Genomic DNA, 14,774 nt, shown 5'->3' with positions numbered 1-14,774 from the left:
AACAGCGTCAGGGACCCAGGTTCAATTCTGATCTTGGGTGATTGTGTTTTGAGTTTACGCATTCTCCCCGTGTCTGGAGGGTTTCCTCCAGGTGCTCCAGTTTCCTCTCACAATCCAAAGATGTGCAGTTTAGGTGGTTTGGCCATGCTAAAACTGCCCCTTGGTGTCCAAAGATGTTCAGCTTAGATGGGGTTGAGGGGATAGGGCAGGAGTGTGGGCCGAGATAGGGTGCTCTTGCAGAGGTTGGTGCAGGCTCAATGGGCCGAATAGCCGCCTTCAGTACTGTTGGGATTCTATGGATAATACATTTGGGTTCATAGGAAGTGTGGAAGTCGTCCTTTTCACCAGGCAAAGGAAACAATAATTGGTGAATCATAACATATTTTATTGGTTAAGCCTAATACTGAAATACCATTTAAGTTTATTTTCTTGTTGGTTTCTTTGTCTTTAACTTCTCTGTGCAAATCACATTTCCTGTTTATTATTATAACATTTAGTCTTGTGTCAGAAATACATACGTAAATAATTAAACTTGATCAACAAGTGAGAGATTATTTTTATTTTTATTCTATATCACAGTAAGGTGAAAGGGACAATCCCGAATAGTCTTCACTTTTCTGTTCAGAATTTAGAAAAATGCAGGCCGTATTTGATTGAAAACTCATTAAGAAAGCAATACAATCATAGTAAAACAGTGAATTGCTGAGAAACTAAAGCTAATGCCTCTGTTGTAATTTTAAGATTCAGGAAAAAATATACAGCAACGGTAATGTTGAATTTGACTGAAATCGGCTTCAAAACTGACAAAATAGAAAAGATAAAATGATTGCAATTAATTAAATCAACAATAAATTTTGCAGTTGAGTTCAAAGGCAATAGTTGCAGCATATTAACAAATGAATACTGGCAGGAGGAGTTCAATTCTGCACAACGTTTGACCATCAGACCGTGTCATCATAAAAAGTCTTTGCCATTGCCTGTGCCACCTTCAAAGTCTTTTTCTCTTTGGCATCCTGGCCCATATTATCCCTGGCCAGTTGAATCCAGTATGACTCTGTGCGTGACATATACTCTGAATACGGTTCTGCTGGTTGGACTGGAGGATGGTCATCTCCTGATGAAGCAAAAGAAATTAACAATTTCAGATCGTCTCTCAATCTCAAACGCAACAGCATTTTCCGCTCCACGGGATCACCATATATCCCCATTTTATGTTACGGTTTGAGCAATATTGTCACGGTAAAGAAAATAAAAGCTTACTGTCAGAAAAAAATAAAGATATTTATTTTCTTTATATTCAATAATGATGTTGTGGACCTCGGGGTCATTCATGGTACTTGTATGAAGTATAACTGTTTTTGTTCACATTGTTCAGAGCATCATATTAACCATAAAAGAGCGTTGTTCAGATCAACCATAAAAGAGCATTGACAAAATACCTGAAGCTGAATGACAGCCAAGGCTGTTATGCTTTCACATTCCAGGAATTCTCATTAAATATATTGTGACCAAAATTCTAAATGAAATAGAACTGAGTTTGGCAGTAACCCTTCAGTGTCTTCAAAAGCTAGGCGATGGAAAAAGTGTAGAGTGCTAATTTCATCCTTTGGATCATACAAATGAATTATACAATTTTAATATTTTTTGTTGCTTAAATTAATCTAACCTGGCCTGGAAATATTTGCCATAAAAGTCCATGTTACTAATCATACAATGGAAAAATTAAACCATCTCTTATTGAAATTTGTTTTAAAAATACTTTAATGTTTGCAGATGGCGGTTTGGACTAGTAAATCGATTTCTGATAAATAAGCAGAATAAAATCTGATAAAATTATCCATGCATTGGTTTGGCTTTTACATGGTGAACTGCAAAATGTTATCTTGTGCTGATTTGAATTTTACTCATTATCTAATGAGTCTTGAAACACACGCAACAGCAACCATTACCCAAAAGTGCAGTTTTTAGATATTTAAATTATTGCAATCAGTTGCCTTGAAACACAGCTGGTGATTTTTATGAGAAGCAAGAGAATGATAGCATTCAAAAAACTATTAAAGAGCCAGGATAGGCTTGTGGAGTCCAAAACCTCAAGTCTTCTAGAGGGAATCATTAATGAAGTTGCTGTGAAAAGCCCCTAGTCGCCACATTCCGGCGCCTGTTCAGGTCACTGAGGGAGAATTCAGAATATCCAATTTACCTAACAAGCACGTGTTTCGGGATTTGAGGGAGGAAACTGGAGCACCCGGACCAAACCCATGCAGACACGGAGAGAACGTGCAGGCTCCGCACAGTGACCCAAGCCGGGAATTGAGCTTGGGTCCCTAGCGGTGAAGCAACAGTGCTAACCATTGTGCTCCCGTACCACCCCAGAGGGATTCATTAATAAAGATTGGAAAGATCCATCCCCACTGTATCTCAGGACTGCCCCTGAACTGAAATTTAGTATATGCAAGACCCGATTGGCAATGCTCAACCCAAAATAACATGGATGCAACATCTGAAAAACATACATCAGCGATTTCCAACCAGGGAACTTCAGAATTCTTGTCAGTCTGAGATAGCTGAATACATTCCTCAAATTTTATGGCATAGACATCTCTCCAATTCCGGTCACACAGAATTATTAAATTGTTACGGCTCAAAAGGGGGCCATTTGGATCATCATGTCTGCACTGGTTCTCCAAATTAGCATTATGACTAAGTGCCATCAATCATCTAATCCCCTTTTTAATGCCTTCTCGATTGAACTTACCCCCACCACACTTCCAAACAGTGCATTCCAGAAGTGAATTGCTCGTGTGCAACATTTTTCTCACATCAGATTTCTTTTTTGCAAATCATTTTGAAGTCCGTTCCCTCTCATTCTCGATTCTTTTACAAACGGGAACTGATTTTCCCTATCTATTCTATTCAGCCTCCTCATAATTTTGAACACCTCTTATAAAAACTCCACTTAGCCTTCTTTTCTCCAAGGAGAACAGTCCCAACCTCTCCGATCTATCCACATAACTGAAATTTTTCATCCTGGAACCATCCATGTAAACCTTTTCGGCACTCTCTCCAATGTGTTCACATCCTACCTATAGTGTGGCATCCAGAACTGCACACAATACTCCAGGTGAGGTCCAACTAGTGTCTTTTATAAGTTCAGCTCTTGTACTCTATGGCCTATAAATAAAGCCAGAATACTATATGCTTTATTAACTGCTCTCTCAACCTGTCCTGCCATGATCTATGCACATGTACACCTTTCCTCTGCTCTTGCATCCCCTAAAAAATTGTACCCCATGCTTTACATTCTCTGTCCAAGCTCTTCCTACCAAAATGCATCATCAGTAGGCAGCATGGTAGCATTGTGGATAGCACAATTGCTTCACAGCTCCAGGGTCCCAGGTTCGATTCCGGCTTAGGTCACTGTCTGTGCGGAGTCTGCACATCCTCCCCGTGTGTGCGTGGGTTTCCTCCGGGTGCTCCGGTTTCCTCCCACAGTCCAAAGATGTGCAGGTTAGGTGGATTGGCCATGATAAATTGCCCTTAGTGTCCAAAATTGCCCTTAGTGTTGGGTGGGGTTACTGGGTTATGGGGGTAGGATGGAGGTGTTGACCTTGGGTAGGGTGCTCTTTCCAAGAGCCAGTGCACTCGATGGGCCGAATGGCCTCCTTCTGCACTGTAAATTCTATGATAATTCTATGATCTATCTCACACTTCTCTGCATTGAACTTCAACTGCCACCTATCTGCCCACTCCACCAACTTTTCTATATCCTTTTGAAATTCTACACAATCCTCCTCACAGTTCAAAGTTTTGTATCACAAATACATGGACAACAGAGACTGAACCGAACCAATACGGAGAAGTGTAAAACCAGAGTACAAGCATCAATGAAGATCGTCTCTTTTGAGTAACTGTTTTATCAGCGTCCATACATTGAGAATTCAAAAATTTCAAGGCGACTGATCTAATTATTTTTCAGCATTGAGGGGCCCAGTGACTGCAAATATCAGCACAAAACACAAAAATAAATTATTTGAAAAGATATCTTCAAATCATCAAGAAAGCGCTTCTTCCCACCCCCACACACCCAAAACGGAAAGGTAAGAAGGTTCTAATATTTGCCGGATCACTGTCAACAGCGGAGTGAGCTCAGCCCATATGATTAGTCTTTTGCATGCAAGCTTAATTTTTCCACAATATAGTAATATGTCATTTGGAACGTTTATCCACAGATTGTATTGGTGAGTATACGATAGAAATTGATCAATTCTCAATCGTCAAGAATAATCCTTTGATAGAAAAAACTCAAAAGCAAACTGGCATTTATAAGGAAAGAAAGGACTTGCTGTTCATATTCTCAGGATGTTCTAAAGTGTTTCACAATCAATGAAGAGTAGTCACTCTGGTTTAGTGGCAACCTGGCAGTCATTTTGCACAAAGTACAGCATCACAAACAAAAAATGAAATAAATGACCAATTCATCTGTTACGGTGACATTGGTTGAGTGATGAATGTTGATCAGGCCAATTGAACCCTTTGGTTTTCCCTGAAAAAGTGCAATTCGCTTGAACAGTCAGACAGAAATTCCAACAACGTTGCATTCCCTCAGTATTGCATTGAAATATCATTCGTAATAGAACATAGAACAGTACAGCACAGAACAGGCCCTTCGGCCCTCAATGTTGTGCCGAGCCATGATCACCCTACTCAAACCCACGTATCCACCCTATACCCGTAACCCAACAACCCCCCCCTTAACCTTACTTTTATTAGGACACTACAGGCAATTTATCATGGCCAATCCACCTAACCCGCACATCTTTGGACTGTGGGAGGAAACCGGAGCACCCGGAGGAAACCCACGCACACAGGGGGAGGACGTGCAGACTCCACACAGACAGTGACCCAGCCGGGAATCGAACCTGGGACCCTGGAGCTGTGAAGCATTTATGCTAACCACCATGCTACCCTGCTGCCCCCGGATTATGTGGTCAACTTGGAGTAAGGTTTGACCCAAAGGGCACATGATACAAAAACAAGAGCACTACCGGAGTCACAATGGCTCTTTTTTCGTGCATGATCTTTCAAAAGAACCACCTGGGTACATGAGAACGATGTAGATTTATTTAAAGTATTTACCCTCTTCTTCACTGCTGTCATCGTCCTCCTCTTCCTCCTCCTCATCTTCTCCTCCAGCAGCTCCTTCACACTCTTCCTCATCCTCTGACTCTTCTTCATCCAGCCACTCCTGGGTCTCTGCAGAGAACAAAGGCAAGTGAATGAAAAATACAATCTTTGATTTTAAAAAATCTTCATAAGTGAATCAGACATTTTTTAGACCAAAGAAACCTTTGTCGTGCCATTATGCAGGGCCAATCTGATTTTTCTCCCCACACTGAAGTGTATAGCAGCTGAATGAGCTCATCGCAATTGTATTTCTGAGTTCAAGTAATTTAAATGGGTCAGATATTAGCCTGACACAGGGCCTTGCGCCTTAAGCGAGAGGAGTACAGCAGACACACAGCAATTTCTTCAGGTTATTTCTTCAGGAAATAATTAATTTTCCAATTTATTTTCCCTGCTCACTTTCTCCTCCACTGAGAAGACACACAACCTGTTTGTAAACATTTCAATGAATCCGAAGACGTGCTCTAGAGTTCTGAAAGACCAAGTCTATGTCATAAATTCTGCAGATAGTTGATGGTGAAGGCTCAGTAGATGCTGCCAATGAGGATGTTAAAACTATAGATATTTCATAAGCTTTTAAGACGTCACATTTTATTAAGTTACTTGCACCAGGAAGAAGTATTTAAAGTCGTGGATGAAAACACCATGGTGGAGTTGGAATTCAGGGGCTAAATTTTGGTTCGACATCAGGTTGAATTCTGGGGTGGGAACCCAGGACTGGTTGTACTGTTTTCCTGGAAGAGATGCCCAATTAACGGGCTACGTCTGGGAGCCTTATCCAATTAAGACCACCGTTACAGCTTGGAAATAAGGGAAGCACCAGAGGGTCTGAGGGGCCAGTAGCCCCAATGGAAGAGATTGGTACTGGTGTTGTAGGTAGGGAACCACAAGGGCACCTCAAGATGAAGACACCCCCTGAAGACTCGTACATGGTATGAAACATATTGTGGCCACAGCTGCGAGACCATCATTGTAGATGGGAACCTCTCTGCAGCCTGTGGCCATCGCAGGTCTGCAGATCCATGCTGGGCTCTGGTAGGAGGCTGCCACCAGCCATCTATAGGCTCCAGTCACAGTGAGGGAGGGTGGAGGGCGGCGGGGGTTGCTGCCTGCCATCCGCAGAATTCAGACAGCATGCGAAGAGGTCCTCAGATTGACAGTTTAGACATCCTAATCTGCACTGGTGGGGATGTAGCCTTCAGTCCGCAGACGCCACCTACCCTAAAATCAACAGAATGTGGGAAACTGTTGAAAGACTGATATGCTGACCAGTCAACATGTCTGCCTCCAAACCTGTTTCCATCTCGGAACAAAAATTCAGCCCCAGATGTCTCAAAAAAGAAAAGGTAAGTCGATTTTTTGAACTTAAAAACCACAAAGATGCTACATTTGACAGCCCGATACAAATGGACTTCCTAAGAATTAGCTTTGAGGTTATTTTTGACAGTTATTTTTTCTCAATGCAGCTGCAAACTTAAAAAAACATCTCTACCAATTTCTGAGACACCCAACGCGCTTGCTGAAGGACATGTAAATTTTACAAATTGCCACCTCTGGAAATAAAACAGACTATATTCCACAGTAAGATAAACAGTTGTGTAGGCACTTCGGAGAACAACACCAAATCTTGCATCCAGGAGTTTGAAAGAATTTCAAGCTTTCTTGCTGAAAATTACTTCATTGTGATTGAGGCATAAACCGCACTGTATTTTTTTCAGTGTATTGTCTAAATCTGTTGCTCCCCATTTAACAATCAAATAGAATGCTTAATAGTTTTAGTACCAATTTCTGCAATTGTCTCTGCTCAATGTTTGAACTTGTAATAGGATTACTTCCCTAAATAGTAACAAATGAAAAATAATAACCGTACAATAGGTTTAAATATTCATTTAGCCCAATGGGACTGGAGCATAGTAATAACATTACTGGACATCTACCTGAAATCATGGGTTCAAATCCCACCATGGCAGCGAGAGAAATTTATTTTAAATGAATAAATCTGGCATTAAATGCTAATCTCATTAATAATCATCATCAATATATTGGATTGTCATAAAACCTACCAGGTTCACTAATATCCTTCAAGGCAGTAAAATCTGGCATCCTTGCCCAATGTGGCCTGCAGATCCACACTAATATGTGGGTTATCAGCTACCCTCTGAAATGGTCCAGCAAGGCACTCAGTTGTAGGCAGGTCACCAGCAGCTGCTCATGCACAATTTTATTTTAAATTTAGAGTACCCAATAATTTTTTTCCAATTAAGGGGCAATTTAGTGTGGCTAATCCACCTACCCTGCACATCTTGGGTTGCGGGGGTGAAACCCACGCAATATGGGGAGTATGTGTAAATTCCACAGACAGTGACCCAGAGCCGGGATCGAACCTGGGACCTCGGCGTCGTGAGGCTGCAGTGCTAAACATTGCACCACCATGCTGCCCCCGCTCAAGCACAATTAAGGATGAGTGATAAATTGTGGCCTTTCCAGCAATTCGCACATCCCAAAAGCAAATAAAAGTGTTTTTATTCCTTTTTATCATCTGAAAGTAGTTATATTCTGTAAAGATAACACGAGCCTGAGAATTCCATCTGCTGCTAATCCTGGACCAGTAATCCTGAAAGATAACCTGAATCTCGGTGTTACCCGACTGGTATAACAAACATTACCACAACAATTTCCACAAGTAAATGGCTGCTCCAAACTTTCATTATGTGCAGTAAGTGATCCTGTCATTCATTATCAACATTCTCTTAAACCACTAAAACCAACTCTGTGTACACGTGACACTAAATCAAATTCAAATCAACACAAATAATGAGCTCACCTTCCCTCATTTAAATTTGTTCGCAGTATGTGAACATCACGGCAAGACCAGCATTTGTTTCTGATCCCTAATTATTCCCAAGAAGGCTTGCTCAGCCTTTCTTAGGCCAGTGAAGAGTCAACCACCCCAAGAACAAAATTCATCCCAAATTGCATTCATATCATATTTCAATGAGGAAGAAATTGGTGAAGTGGTAATGTCACCGGATTAGTAATCCAGAGGACAAGTTTAATGCTCTGGGGATGTGGGTTCAGATCCCACCAACTGGTGGAATTTACATTTAATGAATGAATCTGGAATTGATACCTAGTCTGAGTAAATATGACAATGAAATTATTGTAACAACCCACCTGATTTACTAAAGCCCTGAAGGAAATCTGCCATCCTTACCCTGTCTGGCCTACATGTGACTCCAGGCCCACAGTAATATGATTGACTCTTAACTGTCCTATGAAATCATCTAGCAAACAACTCGGTTCAAGGGAAATTCGGCATGGGCAACAAATGCTGGCCATGCCAGTCACACCCACATCCCACAAAAGAATAAAGGAATGGTTACGTTTAAACGGAGATATGAATTTTGCTTAGTTCCAGTAAAAATAGCAAGCTTACTTGGGTCAGTTTCCACCAGAACCTTCCATTCATCCATCTTATGCAGGTCAATGCAGTAAAGGTCATTTAAAGTAAACTGTCTGTCTCCCACTTCAAACATTCCACCATAGATGTAAAACAGACCATTTTTAATGGCTGCCATGGCACTGGACCGGGGACATGGCTCAATGATGGGGCCAGTTTCAGAAGCACCCTCCTCCTCCTCCTCTTCCTCCTCACTTTCTGTATCTGCTTTGGCCTCAGAATTGTTTATGACCTGTTTTACAGTCATGAGAGTACCATCTTCAGTAACAACCTCTTTCACTATTTCTGTGGAACACTGCAACTCTTGTTTTTCAGTTTTCACTTCTGTTCCTTCTTCCTCTCTTCTTCCACGTCTTCGCTTTTTTTTCTCTCCTTTGATTCCCTTTAACTTCCCAGCATACCATCGATTCTTTTCTATATCGTAAATATAAATGTCATTAAAAAACTCTCCTTGAATATCTTCTTCCTCCTCTTCATCATACACGCCGCCAAAAAGAATAGCACGATTATTGGGGGAAACAGCCAGAGAGAATCCGGATCGTGGTGATGGCTTCACTCCTGTAGGGTTTATGCGAACCCAGGTCCATTTGTCTGAGGAAAAACAAGTGATAAATATATTGTCGCTTTGAGATCAACAAACAAGTTCATATCAAATAGTATTGCATCCTGAATTATAAAGGATAACTGTTTCTTTTGCCTAAACCAAACAAAACATTTTGTCAAGATGGCCAATGTGGTTAACTATAATCAAGGATCCCTCCCACCCAGCTTACTCATTCTTCAAACTTCTTCCATCGGGCAGGAGATTCAGAAGTCTGAGAACACGCACGAACAGACTCAAAAACAGCTTCTTCCCCACTGTCACCAGACTCCTAAATGACCCTCTTATGGACTGACCTCATTAACACTACACCCATGTATGCTTCATCCGATGCCAATGCTTATGTAGTTACATTGTATATATTGTGTTGCCCTATTATGTATTCTCATGTATTTTCTTGAATTCTGTTTAATTCCCTTTTCTTCCCATGTACTGAATGATCTGTTGAGCTGCTTGTAGAAAAATACTTTTCACTGTACCTCGGTACACGTGACAATAAACAAATCCAAATCCAAATCCATCCATCCTAAGCCACCCTGACATGATAATATATCACCGTTCATTCCGTGTTGCTGGGTCAAAATCCTAGAACTCCCTCCCTAATAGCACAGTAGGTGCACCTATATCACATGGACTGCAGCGGTTCAAGAAGTCAGCTCACCACCACCTTCTCAAGGGCAATTAGGAATGGGCAACAAATACTGACCTAGCCAGCGAAGCCCACATCCGTAAAAAATGAATTAAAAAACTGTTGAAAAAACCAAAAGGAAAATGTTGAGTTTCAGTTGTTTTTTAAAAAATATTATGTCTAATATCTTGTCACTGCTTACAATCAAACTTCATCCAACTACTGTCAAAATCCAGGACATTTTAAAATATTATTTTCACAGGATATGGAAGTCACTGGCTAGGCCCACTCGTAATTATTGCCCATGCTGAATTACCCTTAAGAAGATGGTGGTGTGCCACCTTCTTGAACTGCTGCAGTCCCTATAGTTCACATACAACACTGCTAGGATAGTAGTAGTATGATTTTAACCCAGCGATAGTGAAGGAACAGCGATATACTTCCAAGTGAGGATGGCACGTGGCTTGAATTTGAATTGTGGTGGTGCTCTAATGCATCTGCTGCCCTTGTCCTTATAGCTGGGCAGGATTTGGAACATTTGGAGAATCTGGTAGTAATCTCAAATCAAAAGTGCTGTTGAAGTAGCCTCCAACAATATTTTCTTTATAATTTTGTTATGCAGGACTTTACAGGCCGGTTATGTCTAAAATGTTTCCTTTAACTTAATATGGTGGCCATACTAAACATCTGCCCAGATGTATATAATCAATGTATGTATATAATCATGGGGAAATAAACTAAAAACTACAGGACATAAAATGACAGTTCTCAAATGTTTTGGGTTAGATGGTGACATAGTAGTAACGTCACAAGACTAGTAATCCAAAGGCGCAGGCTAATGTGCTGGGGGCTTGGGTACAAATTCCACCACAGCAATTCAATTAATAAATCTGAAATATAAAGTTGGTCTCAGTAAATGTAATAAGAAAAAACCATCAGGTTCACTAATGACCTTTAGGGAAGGAAATATTAAGCCCTGACCTGGTCTGGCCTACATGTGACACCAGATCCACAGCATTGTGGCTGACTCTTAAATGCCCTCTACAGTAGTACAGCAAGCCTGTCAACTCAAGGATAATGAGGGATGGTCAACAAATGCTGGCCGTGCCAGTGACACCCACATCCATGAAGGAATTTTTAAAAAAGTGTTGTCACAGAAAAGGGACAGATGCTTGACTGAGACACCAAGAGAGACAATGCAGGACGTGCGAAGAGCTTGAAAGACTGTTTGTGTCAACAGCCAAGCAGGATACTGATGGAGTGGCAAAGTAGCGCAGTGGATAGCACTGCAGCCTCACGGCACCGAGGACCCAGGTTTGATCCTGGCCCTGGGTCACTGTCCGTGTGGAGTTTGCACATTCTTCCCATCTCTGCGTGGGTCTCATTCCCACAACCCAAAGATGTGCAGGGTAGGTGGATTGGCCACGCTAAATTGTCCCTTAATTGGAAACATTTTTTTAAAAGCAGGAAACTGGTGAGATCTAGTCCACTGTTTGAACAGGTGAAACAGGTGGGATTTTTGGAGATTTAAGGAACATGGAGTTGTCAAGGTGGATGTTGCTGAGCTGTAAAATGGGCACATTGGAATTTTCCTGAGTTTAAGCAAACACAACTTCACATTTACCCCTGCTGTATTCGGTGAAAAGTCAACATGACTACTTCTGTTCCTCAGGCAATTTTTTGAAAGGGAAGACCTGCCTGTTACTGCCTTGCAATATATAACAATGGTTAATTTGAAGGCTGTGGAAGAGAAATTAGAGTGGACTTGAAAGTTGGAGCCAAAAAGGCAGAGGCTGTTGAAGTACTGCCTCACTACTTGAATCCTGAGGAGGAAGTGCTCTTTTGGAGGGTTGGTGCAGGCTTGATGGGCTGTATGGCCTCCTTCTGCACTGTAGCGATGCTATAGATTCTAAAAGGGTGATCCCGATAGCACAGGTTGAATTAGCTAGAATTCAATGACAAATTAAACAACTGGAATCGGAGTCAGAAAGGCAAGAACTTGAAAAAGAACGAGAAATGTGAAACCTTGTTTTAGAATTCCAAAGAGCGAGAAGAGGAAAAAACCTTGAATTCCAAAGAGAAAGAGAGAGAAAAGTTAGAAGAGAAAAGGAATAAAACGAAAACCTGAATTCCAGAGGCAAAATGAGGTGAGAAATTTGAACTAGGCAAAGGAAAACTTAAATTACACAAACAGAGTGTGCTGGGAAAACCCGAGGATGATTCAGGATATTTGGCAGAAAGCACTTAGTGCCTAAAGTCAGTAAGGACTGCATTTTGTGTCATTTGAGAAAATTGCCATAAAAACTGAAATGGGAAAAGAAAATTGGACTACTTTACTGCAGTGTGTGTTTGTGGTATTTGATAGGTTGAATCAGACTTTTAAAACTTTATCGAGTTGATGTTAATGGAAGAATTTAAAAAGTATTGCTTTAGGAATAAGGTGCCACCTGGAAAATCATAAAGTTTCTAAGAGAGGTTGCACTATGGCAAATGACTTTGAGTTGTCTCACAAGCCTATTAGTAACCAGCCTTTGTGAACTTAAAGGGCGCGATTCAAAGAAATAGGAAAAAGGTTCCACAGTGAGCAGTTTAGCAACGTGTTTCCAGGCACATGCAGTGCCGAGAAACACATGGCTATAAAAGACCACTCGCATTAAATAAGGGGCCTCAGCGGGGAACGCACGGCCAAGGCCACATGCAGCCCTGTTTTCTACACCGAGACATCCGCTTGGCAAAACCCCTCAGTGCAGCAAGAGATTTGGACGCCATTTTAAAATGCACTTGAGATCGCTCGCTCCAGACAAAACCCACAATCCCCCCCAAACTATGAGATGGCCCCAGCTCCCCGGCCCGATCACCAGCTCACAGAAAATGCCAGTTTGGCACCTTGGCAGTGCCAACCCAGCACCATGGCAGTGTCCCTGCCAGCTGACATTGCCACCGAAGCACCTTGGAAGTTCCAGGATGGTACTCAGGTGGAACTGCCAGAGTGCCAGGCTGGCAGTGCCAGGGTGCCCAGCTAGCTCCAGCAGTGCCAGGGTACTATCCTTCCCAAAGGACATGCACCTGGGGGCCTCTGATCCCCTGGAAGACCCCCGCGTGTGCCGTTCTGTCTGGTCTCAGTTTGTGGAGGCCAGTACTGAACGGCACTCGTCCGAAGTCTCCAACGTGAAGGGGATAAATACCAATGCCTCGGGTACCTCGAGAAACCACATATTAAAGTGAGACTAGCTGTCTCGCTCTAATATGCTGGGAGAGAAGTGGTCTGATGATGGTAAGAAATCTGATCCTGGTAAGGAAAATGGCCCGGGGGAAGAAACAAAATCTCCTCAGAGTAGAATGGGACAAAGTCCGGAGGTGAAGGTTGACTCAAGGATACCAACATGTCATGTTTGTCATAAATAAGGACAAATGTTGGAAATTAAAAGCAAAACTGAGCATTTAAAATATATCACAATGGTCTTCCAGAAAATATTGTCCCAGCAAGTAAAACTTAGACAAGCTGGTAGGTTTGCCTGTGCTTGCTACTAAAGTACATCAGCATGCAGGAAATTATGAGTTTTCCTTTTAAAGGTGATGTGCTCTTATTGTTGCCTGGTGAGGCAGGGAAGCCAACTGTTGTATGGGATCAGCATAGTTACTAATGTTGGCAGGTGGCAGGAATTGCCTCCAGAAACTTTGCTGTATAAAAACACACTGATGCAGGGTAAAACAGAAAATGCTGGAAAGACTCAGCAGGTCTGGCAGCAACTGTGGAGAGAGAACCAGAGTTAACCTTTCGAGCCCATATGAAGCAGTCATATGGACTCGAAACGTTAATCAGCTGCCGCACCTGCTGAATCTTTCAGGCATTTTCTATTTTCATGTCTAATTTACAATGCTTTGGTATCTTTTCCATGCATATTTTGGCTTTGAAATATTTTGTCATTTGTTCCTTTGAAATGTTGAACTTGATGTGTATAAAAATTGCACATCAGTTAGAATGAAAACCTAAAGGTCAGAACTTGTGGAGTTGGGGACAAATGAGTAATATCAAGTTGTCTTCAAAATTGGCAAAAGATGGGAATTAATGTTTCACAAAGATTGGTGCTAGGATCAATGCTGTTCTCCACTGATATAAATCAATTGGATTCATGAATCCAAAATACTCTTTTAAAATTTACAGGTGACACCTATATATCAGGGTGTAGCTCATACAAAGCACTGCAATAAAATATAGAAAAACATTAATAAGATTGCAGAATTGCTGAATCGCTGGTTAATAAACCTCACCAATAAATTTAATAGGGAGTTCAGGAGAAACTTCTTTACTCAAAGAATGGCTAGAATGTGAACCTCTCTACCACAATGAACCAAGGTGAATAGCTTTTCAGGGAAACCTAGATAAGCACTTGAGAAAGAAAGGAGTAGAATGATATGTTGATGGGGTTAGATGGAGGCGGGTTAGAAGGGATTCATATGGAGCAGAGGCACTGGAGTGGATCTGTGGTTCCATCAGTTAACAGTTTCTCCAATCTGGTAACAAATACACTACTCCATATGTACATACCTGCACCTTCTTTTCCTTCATTTTTCAGGAGAAACATATCAGTATAAACAATGCCCTTTTCTACATCTTTCTTTATTCGCTGCAGGAAGAAAAACACAACACAAATCATTTACAAACAAATATTTCAAAAATGTTGAACTTGATTCACCTTTTTAAATATGCAAAAAGACAAGTATACTCATCAGCTTGTTAGTAGTTAAAAATATCTTAATATCTTTATACGTGTAACTGTGTGCTTATACCCTTAGATAATAAAATGTCTTCTTGTGAAAATGCTTCATAGTTTAAAATGAAAAGAAAGTATTTATTAGGTCGAATACTCTATTCCCAATCAGTTCACTGCCCCATGTCC

The 14,774-nt window shown here is 41.3% G+C and overlaps 1 protein-coding gene across 2 annotated transcripts in view; it reads right to left on the bottom strand.

The window, feature by feature from the left end:
* Positions 1 to 538: 538 nt before the first annotated feature.
* The window catches only part of klhdc4 (kelch domain containing 4), a 98,007-nt gene continuing 83,771 nt past the window's right edge, over positions 539 to 14,774 (bottom strand). For both annotated transcript variants that reach the window (XM_038806524.1, XM_038806525.1), the window contains 4 exons: positions 14,423 to 14,501; positions 8,621 to 9,235; positions 5,137 to 5,253; positions 539 to 1,114 (listed from right to left, as the gene is read on the bottom strand). In XM_038806524.1, coding sequence (XP_038662452.1) covers positions 942 to 1,114; positions 5,137 to 5,253; positions 8,621 to 9,235; positions 14,423 to 14,501 — 984 coding nt within the window. In that variant the 3' untranslated portion in view covers positions 539 to 941. The remainder of the gene's footprint in view (positions 1,115 to 5,136; positions 5,254 to 8,620; positions 9,236 to 14,422; positions 14,502 to 14,774) is intronic.

This window comes from Scyliorhinus canicula, chromosome 9 (genome assembly GCF_902713615.1).
Source record: "Scyliorhinus canicula chromosome 9, sScyCan1.1, whole genome shotgun sequence".
NCBI lineage: Eukaryota > Metazoa > Chordata > Chondrichthyes > Carcharhiniformes > Scyliorhinidae > Scyliorhinus > Scyliorhinus canicula.
Note: the sequence above shows the minus strand (reverse complement) of the source record. Positions and strands in the feature narration are given on the sequence as shown.